The 22,121-nt window shown below is 40.2% G+C and overlaps 1 protein-coding gene across 1 annotated transcript in view; it reads left to right on the top strand.

The window, feature by feature from the left end:
* The window catches only part of GRAMD4 (GRAM domain containing 4), a 75,296-nt gene that overhangs the window by 4,030 nt on the left and 49,145 nt on the right, over positions 1-22,121 (top strand). Inside the window, exon 2 of the mRNA XM_014868954.2 lies at positions 19,867-20,077. Within this exon, the coding sequence (XP_014724440.1) occupies positions 19,867-20,077 (211 nt within the window). The remainder of the gene's footprint in view (positions 1-19,866; positions 20,078-22,121) is intronic.

Genomic DNA, 22,121 nt, shown 5'->3' with positions numbered 1-22,121 from the left:
TTTCTCATGGTGCATGCTCTGCCATTCCATGGCTTACAAGATCAGAGCTTCAAAGATGCTTAAGTGATTGAAAATGCAGGGTTTTTTTTTGCTTCTGAGGAAAATGGAAGATAAAGATTCACAGCTTGTTCACTTGCATTGAAAAATTTGCATCTTGGGTCACTATATATGTTTAATATTTGCCTGTATGAATGAGGAAAAATACCCCACAGGAAGTATTCTCTAAACATGCCTTGAGAATACTTAGATTGTCTCTGTTTGAAAACTAATTTGCATTTTAATAAGAACTGAAATTCCGTTTAGTTGCAGCTTCCTATAAATCCCAGGTTCATGCAGAAAGTTTTCTGTGATGGTCCGTAAAGAGCACTTCACCTATAGGTACGTGTTAGATGAAGTTTGAGTATTCTTTTAAAATTTGTTCTAGGTTTCTTATCAGTAATTGAAGAAAACTTGTCTTTTTATTTCACAGAATCATGGAATGACTGAGATTAGAAGGGATCTCTGGAGATACCTGATGCAGCCCTTGGCTCAAGCAGAGCCAGCCAGTTCAGGTTGCTCAGGGACAAATCCAGATGGTTTTTGAATATCTCTAAGGATGTGGACTCCACAGGCTTCCTGGGCAGCCTGTGCAAATTCTCAGTCACCCCCACAGTAAAAAAAGTGTTTTCTAATGTTCAGAGAGAACTTCCTGTGTTTCAGTTTGTGCTTGTTACCTCTGCTTCTGTCACTGGGCACCACCGAGCAGAACCCAGCTCTGTCATCTCTATACCCTCCCTTCAGATTTTTATATACATTTATAAAATCCTCCCCTTGAGCGTTTTCTTCTCCAAGCTGAACAGCTCTCCCAGCCTCTCCTCACAAGAGAGATGCTCCAGTCCCTTTGGATTATCTGTGCTGGGGCCCTCAGAACTGGGCACAATACTACAGTTGTGGCCTCATGTTTCCCAGTATACTTGAAAAATAGGAAACTTCTCAAGTAAATTGTATATTTTTTTTTTGTGGTTTTTTTTTTTTGGATGCAGGTCCAAGAGGTCACTTTGGTCCTGTAAATCACTGATGCACCTTCTGAGTACTTTGACCCTTCCATAGGAGCTAATGTTCCTTGTTTAAAACACTTCAGCATTTTCCTGATCCCATCAGTGCAGGCTTTGACATCTCTTTTGACCTGTGATTAAGGGATTTTAGACTAGGTTTGCTGGCTATGCATGCCGAATAAGTGTAACCATTGGATGCTGAGTCACATGGGGACGTGTTTTCGGGGTGTGTTGATACAGACTCGTGTCTGAACGAGAGCTCGTTGCAGCTTATAATGAATGTGCTCACATTTGTGAGGCACATTCCTGCTGTGGACTGGTTTGTTCTCCAGCAGCCACCCTCATACTCTGCTGGGGCTGACCTGCCTGGCCTGTGGGCACCTCCTGCATTTCCGCAGAGATGAGCCTGGAGGTGAGCAGCTGTCTGTAGGCTAAACCGAGGGAAGCCAGGATGCTGTGTGCATATATGGGTAATTCCGTAGTTGATGTTAAATACAGAATTCGTAAACTTTTGTAAATTTGTAAATTTTTTGGGGGTTTATTTTTAGGTCAACAGGGTTTCTATTATTAGTTGAACACTTCTAGGTGGAGAATAAAGATTTTGGTGTAATGCTGCTAACACATGGACAGGAGGGAGAAAGAAGAACAAGAAAAAGGCATGAAGCACAAAATATCACTTTATCCTTGGGTTTTGCATCAAATGCCTTGAGAGAGGATGCTTATTTCTTTACCATTAAGTGTCCCCTCCTGTTAATGTAGGTATGAGTTGCTGGTTAAGATAGTATCTTTTGAAGGTTCTTTAAGGATACAGTAAAATCTTGTGGAAAAAGCAGTTGGGAGCTGCTTGCCTTCTCTGTGTCCAAATACAATGGTTAATAGGCACCTTTCAAATTTTCTTAGTATCCCCCCAAAAGTAACTTCACAACATGAGAGGGCTGTACTTACCTTAATTGGAAAGAACAAAACCATACACTTCATGCTGGCCTGAGGCATGCAATTAATGACTGAGTGCAGTTAGTTTCCAGCTGCTAAAACTGTCTTAACCACATCTCTTGACAGGACTATCAGCAGTTTGTATTGGTATCTCCCATTACTAGTGCTTGGCATTTTACCATGTAGTAAAAGCCACTTGTCCATCAATATTCATGTCAGGTATCAGGGTTACTGACATTGAGAATACATCGAATTCACTGGTTTGGAAACTGACCAATTTTCAGAGATCGAAAATTGGTACCAGGTTTTTCAGTGAAGAATACACAAGCATCTTTAGATGCTCTCAAAGCAGGGTTTAATTCATAAACTAAAACTTATCAGTGGGTTAAATTTTGAAAACTGACTTCTTAAGTTAGAAAAGTGTATGAAAAATATTACTTCTTAAGAGAATTTTAGCTTTGGAGATACCTTCAGAAAAAAGTCCTCCAGCCTCTCACTGTGTATTTTACTACCTCAGGCTCCACATTCCTTCTACATTCAGAAAATGGTTTGCATGTTTTTATTTTTTTCTCTCTGGGTCTGTTTTCTGCATTCCCAGGTGTGCACAATAACTGCTTTAAAATACCTTGCTGCACTTCTCAAGGTTAAAAGCGTGTTATAATTCCTAGGGAAGTGTCACAGGGCTGCAGAGAGGTGTGCAGATTTCTAACTGTCAGCAGTTCTCCAGCAGTGTCACAGCCATAGGGGTGGGGAAATATGAGGTGTCTGGAGAAGGATCTCTTAAAATGTAGGCGTTTTTTGGACTTCACCTTGAGTAGTCGCTGCTGCTGTGTTGCAAGCCTGATGAGGATATCTTTTTTTTTTCCATGTTGTTTTTTAGAGCTTGGTGATGTCTGTAGCTGTACAGGTTCAGGGACCCACCTAGTTATGTTAGGACTGATGAAGGTGTCTAAATCCTGTAACTTATTGTAATTTACTCCAGATCAGAATCCAGGGAACTGTATGGTTGTGTGCTTTGGATAAGGCTGCTTCCCATGACACTGCTGTAGTAGTGGGACCACTACCAGTGTCAGATTTTGTTCCAGGGATAACCCAGAAAATGGGTGAATTTATGCTTTCTGCATTGTCTGGAAAGAATGGGATGTCCAATTTGAGCCTTAGAGATCTTAGCAGCAGAGACCAGTCTGAAAATACCTGTAACCCCATTCTGGGAGTGCAGGGAACAGTAGCCTGGGCTCTTGAGCGTTTTGTGAAATGCACAGGTATTGCAAGGAGATACCAGGTTGGAACAGGAAAAAAAACCAAAACTTTTTAAGTGCCTAAAGGTGAAATGCTGTGTGCCTTCAATGTGCTACTCCTTGCAGTTACATAGCCCCTGATGAATACAACATTTCCCTGATTCAAATAAAGTGCAAGATTATCTATAATCCACAATCCTATCTCTGAACTAATTTTTGTGTTAGGAGCTTTCTTCATCTTCTCTCTTGCTCACCTTTTCCCTTGTGAGACAGGGAGTAATGCTGAAGGAGTCAGCTGTCTGTAGCTGAGATGTTTGATTTCCAGCTGCTGCCGTCCTGTTTGTGTGGAGCAAAGATAGCTGTGAAGTGTGGAACTTGGAAGCAGCTAAACATCCTCAGGAGACTTACACTAGGTTGTCTTTGGACTGACGGGGTGGTCAGATAATAGTAGAAACCATCTCTGTAGACTGCTGTCTTGCATCACCCTGCAAGGATCACTGGAAGGAGTAGGAAAAAGGGCAATCTGTCTGAATATATTCTTTATGTAGTCTGACTTTTCAAAGCATTAAACCACTTGCAGGTGTTATTAGATTAAGTTTACAATTCTTTGCACTTCTGCAGTGCTTTTATCCAATATCTCAGGCTCCTTTAAAAGCTAATCTACAAAGTAACCCAGAAGATACCTCCAAGTGTCAGAGATCACTATTTGTACAAAAATGTAGTGTGGCTTGATTTTGTGTAAAACCCTGCATGGTCTCAGCAGCTCTGTGGGATCACCTGTGATTGTGCAGTGGGGAATGCCTTTCCCAACAAGCCCTGAACAGTGTGGTTGGACATGTTGATCCTTTAGAACTGCCAGCTGTTACAAGGTGTCCCTGCAAGATTTTCGTCAGATGCAAGAGCTTCCTGGAAACTTGCAGTAAATAAAACTAATGTTAGGAGTTTTCAAAACACTGCAGAAATGAGAATTCTGTTCCCTTCCAGATTATCTGGAGCAGGCCCTTTTCTATTTGGAAGAAATGTTCTGCATACAAAAGCTTTTGATATGTAAGAAGAAGGGTCTTGGCCTATTTTGAAAAACTTGGTCTTCCCTCCCTGGCAGAGTTGCTTATGGGACTGATGATTGTGCATGCATTCAACAGCTCTTTTTACTTTCAGTCATGGGAATAAGCAGCCAAAGGGGGATAGTTCTGACTTCCCCAGAAAACTATATTAGACAATATTTTTACAGCAAATATGCTTTTTGTAAATCTACTTCTGCTTCTTTCCTGTTTCTTCCAGTAGCAATCTTTCCCTAGTCTGAGGGCTCTGCCAACAAAGATTCCCTCTAATGCTGGATCACTTATCCCTCTTGAAAATAACTGAAGCATAAATACCATTTCAATATTTTACAGGAGGAATGTGGAGTTTACTTTGTTTAGCAGTTTGAATTTGCTTGGCAGTTTGAATTTGAAGCTCTCTGGCCCTTGCAGTCCTCTGTTAAAGGAGAGCAGAGACAGTATTGCTTTTTGAGTACAAAACCATGGCTGATGTTTTCAGTCTGGTTTTGCTGGTGCAGTGCAAGCCTGGCTGTGTCCAGTGCCCACTCTGAGTTTCTCTTGGATGCATAGAGCTAACCTGGTTTGTGACACTACAGGAATCTATTCAAAGCTCATTTTATGTTTTGTTGTTAATACTTTGAAATTGCATAAATATTTTTTTTCTTTAGCAATAAGCTCTAAGTATTAAGCTGTTGTCTGTGACTCATTAGTCTGTTGTTGGTGACAGTTAAATCATGGAAAATCCTTCCATGCAGTTTGTATTCCTTATTGTCTGAAGCAAACTATAGCTGTTTGTTTTACCCTGAAGGAGGCTTTCTTCTCATCTGGCTAAAAGTTCATAATAACATCTGAGAGCTAATATGAAAGTACAGCAGACCTCATTCATTGAACGAAATATTTCATGTGTATATTTGCACACGAAATATTTGCATCTGTTGAACAATTGTGTTAGATGAGTTTTGAAACCACTACATAGACTGACACAAAAACCAATGTCTGTTTCCATGGTTTTTTTAGTTCCTATTTTTATTTCAAAAGCTCCAGCAAAGCTAAGTGTTGATAGTTACACAGAGTGATGTTTTCTAGAACTTTTTTAATCAATGGTTTAGTTGCTATGGGTTAATACTGCATTCTTGTAAAAGTCAGAAGAAAAGTTGGTTAAAGACACATATACTTTCTGGAAACACTAGGAAGGGATTTGACCTTAAAGATGACTGAACGACCACAGATTGCTCATTATCTGAAATGGGACATGGGAAATTGTGTTTAGAAAACCAATGCATTGCTGATGTTTCTGAACCACAGAGGAAGCACCAAACTTAAGTTCTTGAGGTAGATTAGCTACAATCATGCAGGTTTTCTTTCTTACAAGTTGAAATTTGAATAGCTTACTTGTATTTTTAAATAAGGACTTATTAGTAGATTCAACTTTTAAAGTAAAAATTGTTTTGAAAAATGCAATCATAGCTAGCCATGTGATTATAGTCCAGTGTGCACACTTGTGTAAGAATGCCAGTGTGAAGTGGTCCGACCTCCTCTGTAGGCTTGTTAACTATATACCAAATCCAAAGACTCTTTTTTCTGTAAATATGTGAGCTCTTGTTCAAAGTTCTTAGTGCTGGTTATGTACAAATTGGACCCAGCTTTCTGATCCCAATGTCAGTTGTGATTCCTGGGTGCTCAGAAACCTTTGCAGTTACTACAAAACAGTCTTCTAATTCGGAAAAACTTGCTTTCATGTCTGGATTGTGTGCCTGCCCCTTCTGAAGGAAGGGTTTTAGTGAGGAGAGGTTTTTATTTTGCTTATTGCAATGCATCTTTTGAAAAGCCTGATGCCCCTGGTATGCTATGGGGGCATCAAAGGTGAGTGCAGCAGTTAAAAGCTAGAACAGTCCCTGATTAAAACTACTGTTTAGTTTCTAAGGCTTTTGTACTATCCAATAAATAAAAAAGTTTGGCAGGAGAACCCATAGGAGATGAACTATCCTTTCATTGTGTATTTACAGCTTTTCTTTTCACCCTAAAGACAGCCGGTCCCTGTTACTTGTCAGCTCTTCTTCCAAGTCTAAGGTGTGGTTTGGAGCAAACTCCCATTTCCAGCCATCCAAGCCCCTGCTCAAGTTTAGTCCCTCTGCCTAGATCCTGCAGCTGGATGGAGGCTCCAGATGTCTACAACAAAGAAATCCAAAGATATCATCTTTCTTTTCCTTTCTTTCCCTTCCCCAAATCTGCTGTTTTGTATTTTTCTTTTGGGCGTATTTTGCTCTGGAGATCCCTAAAATATTCAAGAATAATGTGGTGTAACTTTCTCATTTTTCATTTTTTTTTTTTTTATTTTTTAACTTTTATGCTAATCATGTAAGCAAATCAGAGGTTAGTGGGAGTTCAGTGCTAGCTGCTGGTTCCATCATATTCTGCAATCTTGAGTATACTTCTGACATTAATGCAAAAAGTCTCAAATTTCCAAGTTTCCATGACTTTGAGAGACTGTATCTGTTAAAACATTTTTGTAGTGTAAAGAAAAGGCTTGGTATCCCTATACTGGAATTTGAGCCTGACTTGTAATTCAACTTTTGGGATCCTTCTTGTGAAAGTGAAATCTATGGTTTAAGTTTTAAAATTCCAAGATTTAAATATGTGAATATTATTTAAGTAATTGGGAATAAATTAGAACTGGAAGAAATCCCAATTAAGAAACTGACAGAAGGACCAAAAATGTCACTCTCTGCCTTCATTTATCCTCCATGCCCACATGCTTTATGGAGTTTTCTGCGTTTGGAGGTCTGTGGGTGGTCTCTGGTTTCAGCTGGTGACCTGGCCTCTCAGTTTTAACATGTGGCACCACTTGCTTCTCTCTGGCTTTGCTTTGGAAAAACACATCATTTTGTGAGAGTGGTTAGATGAACAAGGGTGGGATCTCTGCAGAAATCTCCTTTGTGGACTGAGGAAGCTCTGAAATGGGCACAGGTAAAGTGGTTTTAAGATGCAGGTGGGTGGATGAGTGCACGGACTATGGCTCCCTGCTCCTTGCATCCCCACCCCAGACATGACTGCTTGGAAAGATACACTGGTGTACACGGCTTCTGCCTCACAGTACTTTGACCTTTGGACCTTTATCATTGCCAGCTGGAGTGTCAGCATGGCATAAATAAGTCAGATCAAGGAGTGTAATTCTGGCCCTCATCCCAGCCTCAGAGGCAGATGGAAATGCCGTCCTCTAGCTGGCTTTTAACTTGTTTGGTCTGATTGAAATGATGACTGGTATAATCTCATTTCTTCTCCCTTGATTTCTTCACTTTGTTACTAAACTCTTTCCTGCTATCTTTGTGTTAATTTAAATCTATTTTGAGCCTGAAGGCTCAACATGTGCCAGGTTGCTATTTGCTGTCATTGGATTTGGATTATCTTAGCAGCCTGACAGGCTTTGCGTTGTATCTGTGACATTTTGAGACAAGAAAGTACTGGAGTTTTTTTTGTAATAGAGCATGCAAAAAGGTTGGTAATTTTGAATGCCTTTACAGGCTTGGTTAATAAACCAAAAAGCTGATCTGTGAAGCACAGACCCCATTGGATTCATGTGTTACCCCATGTTTGGGATCAAACGGACCAATCTGGCAGTGATTTATTTTTCCTTTTCCATGTGTTAAGTACATCTCATGTTGAAACTTGCTAATACAGCTGTGTCAAGAGAGGAGCTGGCTTCTCTTGGGAGAAATGCTAATTAGCATATGTGTATAGTTTGGTGATCATGCTAACAGCAGGCTCCCCCTTTGCTAAGAAGCTGGGTTTGTTGATAAGCCTTGCTTTATTTAAAGACTTTCTCTAAGATAATCTTCTTCCAGTTGTTTCAAGCAGCTTCAGAAATGTGGTTGTTAACTCCTATGCATAACTTTTTGTCATCTGCAGTTATGAGGCAATAGAATCTAAGAGGCACCCTTAAAACATTGATTTTTTACAAATATGGCCAATAGTATGAACTGGGCAAGCTTATGGTAATCATCTCAGTTGTTTGGTTTATTGTCTGGAAGAGGCTTTGTATCTTCCTTACAGAATTATGTAAAGCATAATTTCTGTGTTTCCTTGAAGTTTTGGAATTTTTTCTTTAGTTTTCCTTGACTCTATTCATGCTTTATGGAAGCCTCAAAAATGCTTGTAGAATGTGGCTGCACATCTCCATCTTTTGTCCCTATGCCTGCATCCGCCATGTGTGTGTGCCAGGCTGCTGAAGGTGGGGAGCTGAGCTGCTCTGTGTGTGTGTGTGTGTGTGTGTGTGTGTGTGTGTGTGTGTGTGTGAAGATGAGTGGGTTATCATTGCTGGCTAGAGCTCGTTTCCAGCACTATTGAGTGTCTTGAGTGATGAGTTATTTTGGTTTTGTTTGCAAAATGAAGTAGGTTCTGTCAGATAATAGAATTTGGGAGAAAATACAAGAATGCATGGGAAAGTTGAGTAATGTCTTTTTTTTTTTATTTCCCCTCCGTTCTCCATCATTCTTTCTGAGGTTATTCTACTTCCTCATAGGCTGTGGTCCCCGTCTGTATCTGTTGGTGGGGTGAGGGGATGTACTTTGCTCAGCCTCACCTTTGTACTTCTCCATCAGTTGCTCGTTTAACTCTCACTGCTACTAAGCATGTATGGCAGCCTTTTCCTGGGCTGGACTGGTGTCCATCTTCAATCCTCTTCTTAGAGCAGTTAGTGGTATCACCCAAATTGGCTTTTTTGAGAGCAGTTGATACTACAGGCAGAGGTTGTTGGGAAAGAGCGTGGAGGAGATATCCAGACAACAGCTGCTTCTTGAGAGAATCAGATTTAATAGTGAAGCTTTCTACTGAGTTTTGCTGTTCAAAGCATGTTAAAAGACAATGTGTGAAATGAAAGATCTGCGGTTATGGCAGAAGACCTGAGCAGTTTACTGAACAAAAGAGTTACTTTCAGGATTGTGGTTCTATTCCTTAGGGATCTAATTTCTCACAGGACTGTACCCTCTGCTCCCTGGTATGACTATACTAGCTGTTTTTTTGTTGTTGTTGTTGTTTTTGTTTTTTTTTAATTTAGGATTTCTCTTGTAAGCATGGGGACAAAGACCAGATATTCTGGCTACTGTGGGAATCATGCAGTTTGAAATGTGAGAGAATAGGGGTTTGGTCCTGTAAGGAAGATTACCTTGAGCAGCAGGGCCTTTCAGTCTGGAGCCTGCCATTTCACTAGGTTAATTATTTAAACAAGTAATTGCAGTTCAGATATCAAAACGGTATTTCGGTACAGTGATTTCTTTCTTTTTACAGCCAGTGTACCAGCAGTGCAGTTGGACTTACATAAAGGGTTGGAGTCAGAAGAAATGCAGGAGGGGTCTGTGATAACTAGAGACCAAGTTCAGTGCTTTCCTGTGTCACACAACTTCCTCTGCTGTTTCCTAACTCTTCTGTGTGGAGTAAAATATCTCTCTCATCTTTTGACAAGCTGCGTGGGTGGAATGAAGGAGGTTCTTTTCCAGAGTGCTGCTTTCTGTCAGTCTGGTGGGAACTTGACCTTGACTTTTTTACTCAGTGGTAAGATTTCAAGGAATAGTTTACATGGCTTTTACAAGTGACTGTGTAGTACAGACAGTGCCAGAAATTAAGCTGATGCCTGAAGCCAGACTTGCTGTATAAAACTTGATCTTTCTGTGTTATTCCTTTGTTTAATTAATCTGGGAAATACCATCTTTGTGTATTGTGTCTGTCCTTTTACATATTATTTATGCAAGTTTTTACACAATATATTATGTCCCTTCATTTAGAGATTGACATGATGAGCAATTATAATACTGCAAACTTGTGTAATCCATGATATGTTAACTTTTTTCCTCCCCCTTCCTTCGCTTGTGTTTTGTAGAACCATCTTCAGAAGCATTTTAAGGTTTTTGTTAGGAGAAAGGGAAAAGGAATAGAATGAACAGCAGTTCTGCTTCTTGCATGGAAATGTCTGATTTGGGGATTATATACATTTTTGTAAACTCAGGGCCAGTATATAGGAAGGAAATAAAAGATTCTGAATTATAGTGGTGGTTGTAAATTGGCATGTGCTAGCTATGTCTTTGTAGTTCTTCATGGAACAGCAATGTTATATTTAACCACAAGGGGAGAAGTTAAAATCTTTAATGCATTAGCATTATTTTTATAACTTTGTCGCAGTTGGAGAGCTACTGGTGTTTGGTAAAATGCTCGGTTCTCTTCCTCAGCCATGTCTGTCTTTTCATTTTTGTAGTCAGCCAAACTGAAACACTTGATTTTTTTGCAACATTCACATTTCAGAAGGTTAATGAATTCTCAGATCAGCAGTAGGATAGTTAAAACTTGGAGAAACGGGTTACAAATTGTTGTACACAAAATTACTGCATCTTGGGAATCTTTTCAGTGAACACTTGCATCTGGATGGTTTCATGTTAACTAAATACTCACAAAGTTCTAGTGTCAGCTTCTACCGAATTGTCTCCCTAAATGGAGGGAAGACCATCAGAATAGACCATCTTGCTGTACTCTGGCCCTTAGTCTTGTTCTTGGTGAGGTACCCTGACAGGTAGTGATTTGGAAAGTATGAACCTGGCTCTGTGGTTTCTTAGTGTCAGAAAGGTAAGGAGGTTCATTTTATCACTGCATATGTAACACAGCAGTTGTAGGTCTGTGGTCTTTTGCCAATTAGCTTGAAGGATTCCTTCTGTATGGCCTTGTCATAAGTAACATGGTAATGCACAGGAGGCTTGGCACTGTTGCTCAGGGGAAGTTATTCAGATGTGCGAGGTGCAGAGGTTGGTGAGGGCTGGGGCAGGCTTCTCTTCAGCACTGGGTTGTGCTCTTGGCTGTGCCTGTGTGTGTACATGCACAGTGGAGATTAGTTCAGGCTGTGAGCTGTGTCCTGCTTCACATGGGCACATCTTTGTTTATAGACATAACAAACAAAAAAGGAATGCATAGACATTCTTCAAAAGTAGATGATGCTATGTACCTTTGCTCTGTTTTCATGAGTTGCTGATTGAGCTGTGGTCAGACACCCTGAGCTGATGAGGTATTTGCTTCTGAGAGTCCTCTCGAAGAAATACCTGCTAGGACCAAGCCAGTCTGTGTAGACCTTGCAAGGCTGTTTTCAAAGAATCTTTTTTAAGCTTGGATTGCAGCTCATTTCTATGGTGTCTTTTTTTCTTAGCAGTACCTTCATTCTCTGATTTATCCGTAGTTACCCTCTGAAGATGATGAACATGCCATTGAGATGATGAAAAGCTTGGCATCAAAAAGGTCTCCAATAACTTGCCCTTTTTTAACTCGAAGGGATAGGATCAAAATTCTTCAGGGCTGGCAGGCCTCACACTTTTTCTAAAATGTCAGTGATTACCTTCTTAATAAACTTACTGGTCTACATAAGATACTCCTGCCATCATATGTACTTCTGACTTTAAATATTTATTTTAAAGTAGACTGTAAAAGACCAGCATTATTCTGAGTGTTGTCAAGTTAGACTTCTTACAGTTTCCTTACAGTGACAGCTTAATCTTACCCTGTGTTAGTTGTGTCCTGTGCTTCTCCCCCATTTGTCACCCCTGTATTTCTGTTTTTACTGGCAGAAGTTGTGCTTGCTTAGGGCAGCACTTCTGTGCCCCAGCTTCTTACCTGTTGGAAGCCCATCCAGTTCTGAGCTGCCTGAACCTTCTCGTATGCAGAGGCTCTTGCTAAGCTCATGCTTAGCAAGGTCTTCCTGTCTTCACCCTCAGTTCTCCCCTGACTAGTAGATAAAATTGAGAGCAAGGAAGCAGAAAAAAGCCTTTTGTCAATGCCAAGCTGTGACTAACTCTTCCCTGTCCTTCAGAGTAGGGACTGAAGCTCTGGTGTCCAGTTTCTGAAATGTGCCTTGTGGCAGCTTCATAAACACTGTCTTTAGGGTGAAGCTTTGCAGTTGTTTAACCTCATTTGAGTGCAGGTGGCTGCTGCTGTACAAGGATGCTTTCTCCCTCTGCTCACCACGACAAACATTTTCTGTGTGGGAGTAGCAAAATCTCCAATAGTCTGTGCTTCCCCGAGTCAGACTGCATCCCTGTCTGCTCTGATTGGACTGACCTTGCCAGAAAACAAACACAAAAAATTAGTTGCTCAGCAGTGAGCTGATAAATTGCATGAGTGATCAAATTACATAAATACTGTGGCAGAAATGAATGGGGTTGCTCCCTTTGCCTGTGATCTAGTGGGCTTCAGGCTTGGCTGGGCTCCTCTGGGATTGGGATAGGAACACAGCAGGGGAGAAAGGAGAACGCAGTGGGTGACCAGGAAGGGAGAAGTTCATGTCAGCAATAGCCTTTATCACGACATGCTAACCTTTTCACAGGATATCTGCCGTGGCTTGAGCTGGTGGCTTCTCCACTCCATGCATGCTGCTGGAGGTCCTCTCTTCAGGCAGTCTTCATGCAAGGCTTTTTGTGCAGCTCTTCTGGTGGCATCATCAGTGTCTCACTTTTATTTTCTCCCACACAGGTGTCCTGAGGAAAAATGAGTTTTATCTTCCTGTTAGGGAGTTGGAGTTCTCAATTTACAGACAATTTAACTAAGCTTGCTAATTTTAGGTTTCACAACGAGAGACAGAGGTTTCACTGATGACAGACAGAAGTGTGTATGATGGCTCTGTGTTAGTGGAAGGTGTGTTAGGGTAAGTGGGGAGTTAAGGACAAAGTGCAACTCCCACAGATACTCAGTGGAAGCAATTACTGCCTTTTGTTCCTTGACACAGTGGGGTGCGACCTGGATAGGTGCATGTGTGTGGTTTGGGTTTGGGTTTTGTGGTTTTTTTTGTTGTTGTTGTTTTTTGGTTTTTTGGGGGTTTTTTTGTGTTGTTTTTTTTTTTTTTTTTTTTTTTTTGTTTGTTTGTTTGTTTGTTGTTGTTGTTGTTTGTTTGGGTTTTTTTGTTTTTTTTTGGTGAACCAGTCCACCCACAATTTTCCAGTGGTGGAAAGCCAAGGCCCCCAGTTTCAGCTGTCTTGGACGCTGAGCAGCAGCTCCCCCTATTCCATCCTTCTGTGAGGGTCACTGGTGCTGCTGCCTCTGGCTGACTGAAGGGTCAGTCCCCAGGTGCTTGGGGGATTAAGGTCTGCAACTCCACAGGAACTGAGCATCTCATTTTGGTAATGTCTTAACATTTTTGCCAAATATGTGGGAAAGACTGTCTGAGGAAGGTACAGAAGAGAGCCCTACAGCCGCAAGCCACCATGTTCTGTGTCTCCCCTCTTCCCCCAACCCTTTTGTTTGAAGCAGCCAAAATAAAGGTTTTGAAGACAAGTCACTTTTACTGTGCAGTCCTGATTTGTCTCCCAGGGAGCTTCATGTTGTGAGCTGAATGACACATTACTCTCTTTTAGGGAAAAAAAGAGATTTTAGTGTAATGCATATTCATGAAGCTGCATTATGGTTGCTGTGACAACTTCACCAGTGGCAGTCGAGATCTGTATGTTGAACTTTGTTTCCAGTCCCCATATTGAACCATAGAATATGTTACACAACTTTCTACTTTTTTCTTCCTCCTCCCAGTCAGTGAATAATTTAAATTGAGTTGCTTAATTAATGCATCTGTTTTAGTCTGCAACACCAAAGCACTACTTCCTATTGGTTTCCAGACTGTGTAACTGAGTGTTGGTTCTGCTGGGAGTCTGTAACACAGAGGAAGTGATTGTGGTGGGATTTTGTTGTTCATCTCCTTTTAAACTTAAAGGCAGAGTAATCCTGAGTTACTAAGCATAATGTTTCTTCAAAGGTAGCCTGATAACTTCACCTATCATGGAAAAAATACCACCAGAGTCCATCCCCCTAATCTATCCCTGTCTAGTCTACTTTGTTCCTAGAGTTTTAAGGACTCCTGACCATGAAAGGTAGATGTTACTCAAAACCAGAAAGGAGTTTGTTCTGGGTATGTTATGACCTTGAAACCAAGGGTTATGCAAGTGGAAGAAGGCCTGACAAGACCTTGACGCTGAGGCAGTGAATATTATTTCAGGATGAACCTGTTGTGATGAGTGTGGAGGGAGCTCAGTTTCAAGATTTGTTTGCATGTTTGTTGATGTCAGAAATTGAGGGCACTTGCACAATGCCTGTAATTTTCAGAGTGTTTGTAAGCTGCTCTTGGCCAATCCAACTGAATGTTTGGCCCAAAGTACTGCAGTCTTGGTTTCCGATGACAAGTGATGACATCATTCTATACTGAGAACGTGAGATACTGTATTGTCCTGGATGAGCTCAATCTCATGTTGGTGTTGTTCATGAAAGGGCCACATTGAGTGTTTGTTGTGCCCCTTCTGTGTGCTAAATGTCTTTGTTGAGTTGAGCTTAAAGTTTTCTTGAAAGGTGCCAACTTCACTTTACCAAACCACTCCCTGTTGTTCAAGAAGAGATGCTGTGGGTAAAGTTTGGTTTTCTCAACAGATGTGAGCCTTCTGGAGAGTAGTTTGGGAGAAGTCTGTGCACAGGGGGAAGAAAAGTGTCCTTTTCTTTTATCCTGTCCTCTAGGATGATCCTGCTTGAGTAGGGAAGTTGGACCAGGTGACCCTCTGTGGTCCCTTCCACTCTGACCCATTCTGTGATTCTGTGAAAAGCTGAGCAGACAAGGAGCTCTATAGTGCACTTGATCTTTCTCTGGTTACTTTCTTAAAATATTAATAAGTACAAAACGTTCAGAAATTGACTGGAAATGAGATTCCATTCATTAAAATGAGACATTGAGGGGAAAAATCATGTAACAAGAGGGAACTTTTCGCACAGAATATTATACAGAGGACTCTGAATCTGTATTAGGCTTAGATATACTCACTGTTCCTTCTAGTTTTAGTTAGACATGTCTAGAAAAGAATACACCAAGCTTAATTTTCAGTGTATGTGGATGGATTGGATTTGTCTTGTGTTACTACTCTCCTGTCAACTCTCAGATATTATTCAGGTGTTTTTCAGTGTAGAAGTAATAAATACCAAATTCAATCCTGATACTTTCCACTCTCTTAGTTTGCACATCCCTTCCTCATGATAAGACCAAAATGTCCTGGTGTTGACAACAATGTCTGTATTTGTTAATCCACACACAGCCTGGCTTTTCTTGAATACCAGGGCTCTTACACTGGACTTTTGCAGAAATGTATTTTGAGAATGAAAGGAGAATATGAAGGAGATGGAATATAGTGATGAGAACTAGGGGTATGCTAGATTTGCAGGTCATCTTCAGCTTTCTGAAAAGCTGTTTTTCTAGCAAAAGGAACATGGATGCTTTGAAGGTTACTGTACTGTGTCATAGTCTTAATGTAGGGCCTTTTTGACCTGGGATGAAATTCATCCAGGATATTTTAAGTGGTTTCTTTGTTTGTTTTCCCTCAGGCTCCAGACTAACACTTGCTGAGGCAGTGCTGTTGGACTTTGTGTAGCAGGTTTGTGTTTTGTTAACAGCTAAGGAAAACCGTCTGAACCCTCTGTTGTGAAGCAGAGCCCTTTCTCTGAAAAGTGCACATGAAGATTTAGCTGCTCAATCCCTGCCGGGTCTGCCAGGCCACAGACAATACTCGTGTAAAAACTAAATACAACAACAGAAAAGCAGAACAAAAAAAAAAAAAAGCAAACTTCTTGTAGGAGACTCTGGGGTGAGTTCAGGGAGGTTTCTGACAGCAGTCGTACATTGGGTTCTGCATTTCCCTGAGTTCCCTCTGCATCCCAACCTCTTCCATGTTGATGCAGGAGTAGAAATGGGGTAGCAGTGGCACGAAGGGGTGGGAGGGTTGTCCATAGGAGCACGTTTCATAAACAAGTCCCTCCACATGGCAGGGGTGCCTGTCAGTATTCCCTGGAAGCTGGTTGTCTGCTTACTGAAGCCTCTCTATAAATGCAGGCTGAAAAATTTCTTGTACATCTGCTTATGATTTTTATGTGAAAGTGTGGAAGAACTTGATTTTTCTTTTCTTAGTATAAATTGGGAATGTGAGTGTATGTTGGTTTTAGTTTTTGAGTCTTGATATATTCATTTAAAATAAAGGTCTGAGAGTTGTTTGAGGGGTTTAGATATTAGGTCAAAATAAAGGCATCTCTTCCCTGGCCCTCTGTAAAAGAAATAAAGTTTCAGGCTTGAAGGATTTGCATTAGCTGGTAGATATTAATGGCAATTAAAAAGAAAAAAACCTTTAAAGATTATTTTAGCTAGGGGTTTTTTTAAGCATGGAAAAAATATTGTCACATGTATGACAGTGTTGGGAAATGGCAGTGTTTAAAATGCAGAATTGAGTAAAAATACTTATATTTTTCTTAGAGTGTTATAGTATTTGTTAATGGTTAGTTTGAATGCAGAGTGAGATGTGAGTGCCTTTGCACTCTGAGCTCCTCTTGTACAGATTTGCATGGTGGTTTTGATGTAGTGGGTATGGAGAGAAACAGCCTGAAACTTACAGCTGAACCAGCTGAGCTCAGAAAGGATGTTTGGGTAGGGAAGAGTCCAGGAGAGGTAGCTGGGAGAAGGTGAGGGATTAATAGCCATGATGGTAAAGAGAGTGTTTTTATATTTAGTTATTTAGTTATTGTATTTTACAATAAATCTAATTCTAGATCAAATTCTGGTCTATCATTTTACAAAAAGCTCCCTCAAGCTTATCTAAATTTGACTCAAGTCAGTTGGAATACGGAATCTCCAAGAATCTTTTTTCCTAGTGAAACTGCTGAAATGTCACCATAAAAAAAAGTTGCTGGTTGCAGAAGCAGGCTGCTGACATAAAAAGCCTGTCTTAGATCGAGCATTTGGATGGAGGCCGGATAATGAGTTTTCATAGGAGCTTGTTGGCAAGCTTACATTTCTGCTTAAGTTAATGTAATGTAACTGTAAGTAATTTGGGAACCTGGTACATGCAAAACAATTTTTAGACAAAATGGTCTTATTATTTTTAAATTTTAACTGAGAAGATATTTTTATAAACCATCTTCTTGTACTTCAAGCACTTTAGAAATGCCTTGGAGTGTGGTTCTTTACTGTGTCCTCTTTTAACCTACTGCATAATTCTTTAAAAATATTGACCCTCATGACATATCTGTCAAATCAGAGTTTATGCTGAACTTCATTCAGTGGAGTGATTTAAAGAAAGGTTTGCATTTTTAAAGGGCTAGGTGGTAACATAGGTAGGGGTAACTCATCAGTTTTGTGAGTAAAACAATACCTTAAATGTGTTCATGGGTAATCTGTTGGCCAGGTTATTCTGTGACCTAGGGCAGAAGTGCATGAACTATAGGATGAGAATGGAGCTCAATTTCCCAAAATGGTGCCTGTCCCTGGCAGTGATGCCAGTGGCCCTTTTCACTGTCCTTGTGGCTTTTTCAGTCTTCATTCAAGGCTTGATGGTAAGGGTTGGAGATTACTTTGTCTCAAGATGTTTTTTGATGCTTCTCATTTCTTACGTGTGATAAGTGAATATGAATTTATGCAAAGGGGAAAGAAAGCTGAATTCTGATCTTGAACCATCAGTGGAACTGTTGGATATGCTGGGCTATAAAAGATGTTCAGATCCAGCCCTGGCCTTTGAGGAGCGGTGGATAAATGTGGTTTTCACAGGAGAGTGCTGAGGACTCCTGTTTCTGTCCAGGACAACAATGCTCATCTGCAGTAGCTGCTCCATCTTTAAAAGGGATAGAGAAGGCATGGGATGCATGCTTGTCCTCCATCATTAGGGGCTGATGGCTGCCCAGCCACTCCAGAAAAGGAGTAACAGTCTACCATACTTTATTATTTCCATGCATTGCTGTATCATTAGCAGTGAAAGTGTGGATGATGAACAGACAGGATTTGGTTTACAGCTGCTTTGCTTTAGGTCTCTAATGGTATGGTTGAACATAGATGGAGATCATTGTGATGGGAGAGAGAGCAATACAATTGTGCTGGAGCTTATCAGAGGTTTAAACTTCCCTCATACCATTTGTTCCCTAGTTGCTATTAATAGGACCTAGAGATATTTCTGGATGTGATAGCTGACAAGTTTCTTCATCAAATAGTCAATGAATGAGCAAGAAGTGTTTCTATTTTAAACATAGCTCTGACAAGTGAAAGAACTTCAAAGAAAAGCTGTTCTTAGAAAATAACCTTGGTGTGAGTTACCACAAGTGTTTCTCTATAAGTGATAGATTAAACACAGGGTTGCAACTTTAAGCATCTCTGATAAAAAGACTTTCATGGGGGGGGTTTTTGCCAGCTGTACTGTAAGAGATTTGTACTAGTTTAAAACTTCTATGTTTAATTGAAAGGTGCTAATAAACCTTGGCAGAGATGTGAACTAAGACATATTTGAAGGGAATGATCTGAGTTAAACTTGGTGTGAGTAGTCACTGCCAAAGTGTTGGGGTAAGTGGAGAATCCATAGGGAAAGCTGAAGAGCTCTGTTGAAAAGGGATTTGTCCTAGGAGGTGAGAATTGCCTTAGGTGCAAAGACTGTGGTAGCAAAAGGTTTTTCTGTTTTGCTCTTTATTTTTACTTCTAAAGTAACGTGTGTCTGAATTTGCCTTTGAACTTTAATCTCATACCGGGGTCTGGGATGATGTGCCATGAAGTCAAGCATGACTTCTAATGAAGAGGATGGCAGTGCTGACCATGGAGGGCAAAAGGGTAGTACCAGGAACAAGTGCCTCAAAATAAATTTTTAAAAATCCATGTGCTAGAGCATGGCATCATCCTCCAGATGAATTTCTGTGTGTTGAGATAATTGTGGCTGTTTTGTTATAAACTGACAAAGCTTGCTGGAATGACAGGATCAAGGAACTAACTGTTGGGTTTGGCTTTTTCTTTTTAAAGATGAAGCTTTGGTACAGAGTGTGATTCATTGAATGGGACCAGTTTGGCAAGTCTGGTTTAAATCAGAAATTATACAGTGCAGTGTCTTGAAAAGCTGCCATTACAATGAGTTTACTCACATAAATTAAGCTTTCTTCTGTTGTCTTTTAAAAAGCAAAATGCTTCTCCTAGTATAATTTCAGGGGTATACAAGATTGTCAGTTGTGGTAATTTTAAGGATTTTGGCAGTGTATTTGAATATGATTTGTTGTCTGTTTCAGCTGTCTAATTTTTGGTGAAATCTTCTGCATAGATCTGTCTATGGCTCTTTTTAGTAAACCCTTGGTACTTCCTGTTTTTGTTAGGTCGTAAGTGAGATATGATAGCATCCTTACTCTTTTGCTCCAGTTTGGGAATTTAAAAGTTGGTTGTGAAGCTTGTTGGATTTGCCTGTCTTTGATTAGAAGCATCAAATTGAAGAATGTGGACTTATCAGCTAAACTTTTTTTTTTGTATCAAGTAACCTGTTAGGAACTGACTTCTAATCTTTATTTGGAGAGCAGATTGTTACTTTCTGCCTATTCTGACTTGCTTTAAAAACTGCCAGGAGAGGGAGGCCGTGATAGTCTGGGAAGAAGGTAAATGATCAACTACTGCAAACCAAACTATGCATCTGTTACACTGTGGAAAAAGCCCCTGTTAAAAAGCTAAGCACGTTTTTCCTCCAGTGGCAGGAAGGCACTTGAAAGATGGTTGGGAGTAGTTAGAGATAAGAATGTGCGTATTTAGTTTTATTGCAAGCTTTCTAAAATACTCTCGATTTCTTGATCTTGCAGAGACTCCAACCGTCATGTTAAGGTAAAGCAGAAAAGTGCAGTGCTGAACATGCTAAAGAAGTTGGACAAAATAAGGTTCAGAGGTCACAAGAGAGATGAGTTCCTTGATTTAGCAGAGTCTCCAAATGCTTCAGACACTGAATGTGGAGATGAAATCCCGGTGAAGATACCTCGAACGTCAGCTCGAGACAATGAGGAGCTGAGAGACCCTGTAAGTACTCAATTTAGGTATTGTCATGTTTTATAGTTTTCAGGCAGAAAAATAACAGAAATGATTAGTTCTTTATCCTTATATTTTGATTGTAACACTTGGAGATTTTTGGGCTAGGAAGAAGCTTCCCAACAATAGGCTTGCATTTTGTGGAAAGATCAATTAAATTCTCAAATATTAGAGTTCCCCGTCCCTACTTCTAATTTTAGATACTGTGAGTTGACAAGTTTGCTAACTTTGGATGGACTTCTGAATGTTCTCTGGTTTTTATTTGTTTTGTTGAATTACTAATGCACACGTGGAAAAGAAATGGCAACTTTTCAGTCTGAGTAGCTCAGATCTGCTCAAATGACACTGTCCAGGACTTTAAGGATAAGATTTCTGCTTACTTCATTAGTGTTAGAGAGTCACCCCATCTCCTTCTCCACTGCAGTGTTGTAACCAGTAGTGCTTCCATGCAATTAGAGCTGGTTTAAACCTGTGAAGGTGGTGCTAAAATGTTTTGATGCTTGTAAGCAGAAGCACCAAAGCAGACCTACCTTTTTCAAAGACACTGCTTCGGGAAAAGTTAAATATGGGTTAAAAAAGTAAAATAAAATCCTTCTTTAACTGTTAAAAAATGGCTGTGCATCCATGAGCTTGGAGTGCTACAGTCTTAATTTAGATTTATCTATATAATTGTATTGTAGAAGTGGCTTGGAATTCAGAATTTATATTACCCTGTGAAAACTTACTGTGCAGTTTTTATCCCCAAAATGTGATCAGACTGTTGTCTGAAGGCTCATTTCTAGGAATGTGGGGCTTGCTACAGCAAGCTGTAACCTAAAAGATTTAAAACTGTTTATGCTTATGCATGTCCTTTGAGGTTGGCAGCTTATATCCAGTTCTGTAGCTATTAACTTTTTAAAATTTAAGTGGGCTTTCATGATACTACAGACATTCCTGCTTATGGAAAGTTTATTTTGCCACAATGTTTTTCCTGTGATCATGGAACAAACAGGTGATAATGACAGAGCATGTTTTGGTCACAAAAAGTCTGTTATATGTAAATCCTCAAGCTTCTCAGACAAGGAAGTCTGTTAAAAGCTATTCCTTTGCTCTTATTCTACTGAAGACACTTGTTATTTGTTCAAATGTGAGTATTGTGTATACTGGGACTAATCTCTGCTGCTGCCCTTCCAACATGGTATTTTGTGAGTTATTTATAGGGAAATACTGGCTTATTTTCATTAAACTTAAGGCTTTGTGTGTTTTTGTGGGTATGTATTAGATGCCTTTTGTATTTAATCAGAAGTATCTGGATGGCAAAGCTAGAGGCTACAAAAAGATCTGCCTTAAACTCCAGGTACTATTTTCTGTATTTCTTCAGGGGAATAGTAGCTCCTGGGTGGTATGGAGGGTAGCTGAGGGCACAGCAAGGTAAACTTGTAATTTTGAATAGTTTACAAAGCCTTAATAGCTACACATCTGCAGGGATGGTCTCTGTTTTCTCAAAATGTTGAGCTCTGTGTGGTGAGAAGGGAGCTTACAGAAACACCTTGTTTTCTGGCTGATTATGTAGTGCACTAAGCTCTTGTGGTCCAAGTCTTTGGGGTACAGTTGAGGGCAGTTCTTTAAAATCAGGGAGAAAGAGAGAGAGGAAAGCAGAAATGGCATCAAACTTGTTTTGCCCCACTCCTGATGTTTGGGAGCTTCAAACCCAGTGTGGTGCTGGAACAGCAGCAGCTGTGTTACAGATATGGGCAACATAAACGTATTGGTATGAGGAAAAAGGTCTGACGTATGAGGGATACATTTCAGATGGGAATTTTGAGGAGTTAACGGTTGGCCCTTGCAGGCATCTGCACACTAAGCACTGCTGCCCATCCATAAAATGAAGGGAGAAGAAATAATCCCCTGTGCTGCAGAGGTGCCAAGAGTAAAGAAAATAGTGCTTATGTATTTAAATCAATATTAAAGTAGTGGTGTCTGAGGTTGTGTGAACAGTGCAATTCTGAATTATTTGTCTGTTTCTTATTGAGATGATATAGATGAGTTGTGCCTG

The sequence above is a fragment of the Sturnus vulgaris genome, chromosome 5 (genome assembly GCF_052056855.1).
Source record: "Sturnus vulgaris isolate bStuVul1 chromosome 5, bStuVul1.hap1, whole genome shotgun sequence".
NCBI lineage: Eukaryota > Metazoa > Chordata > Aves > Passeriformes > Sturnidae > Sturnus > Sturnus vulgaris.
Note: the sequence above shows the minus strand (reverse complement) of the source record. Positions and strands in the feature narration are given on the sequence as shown.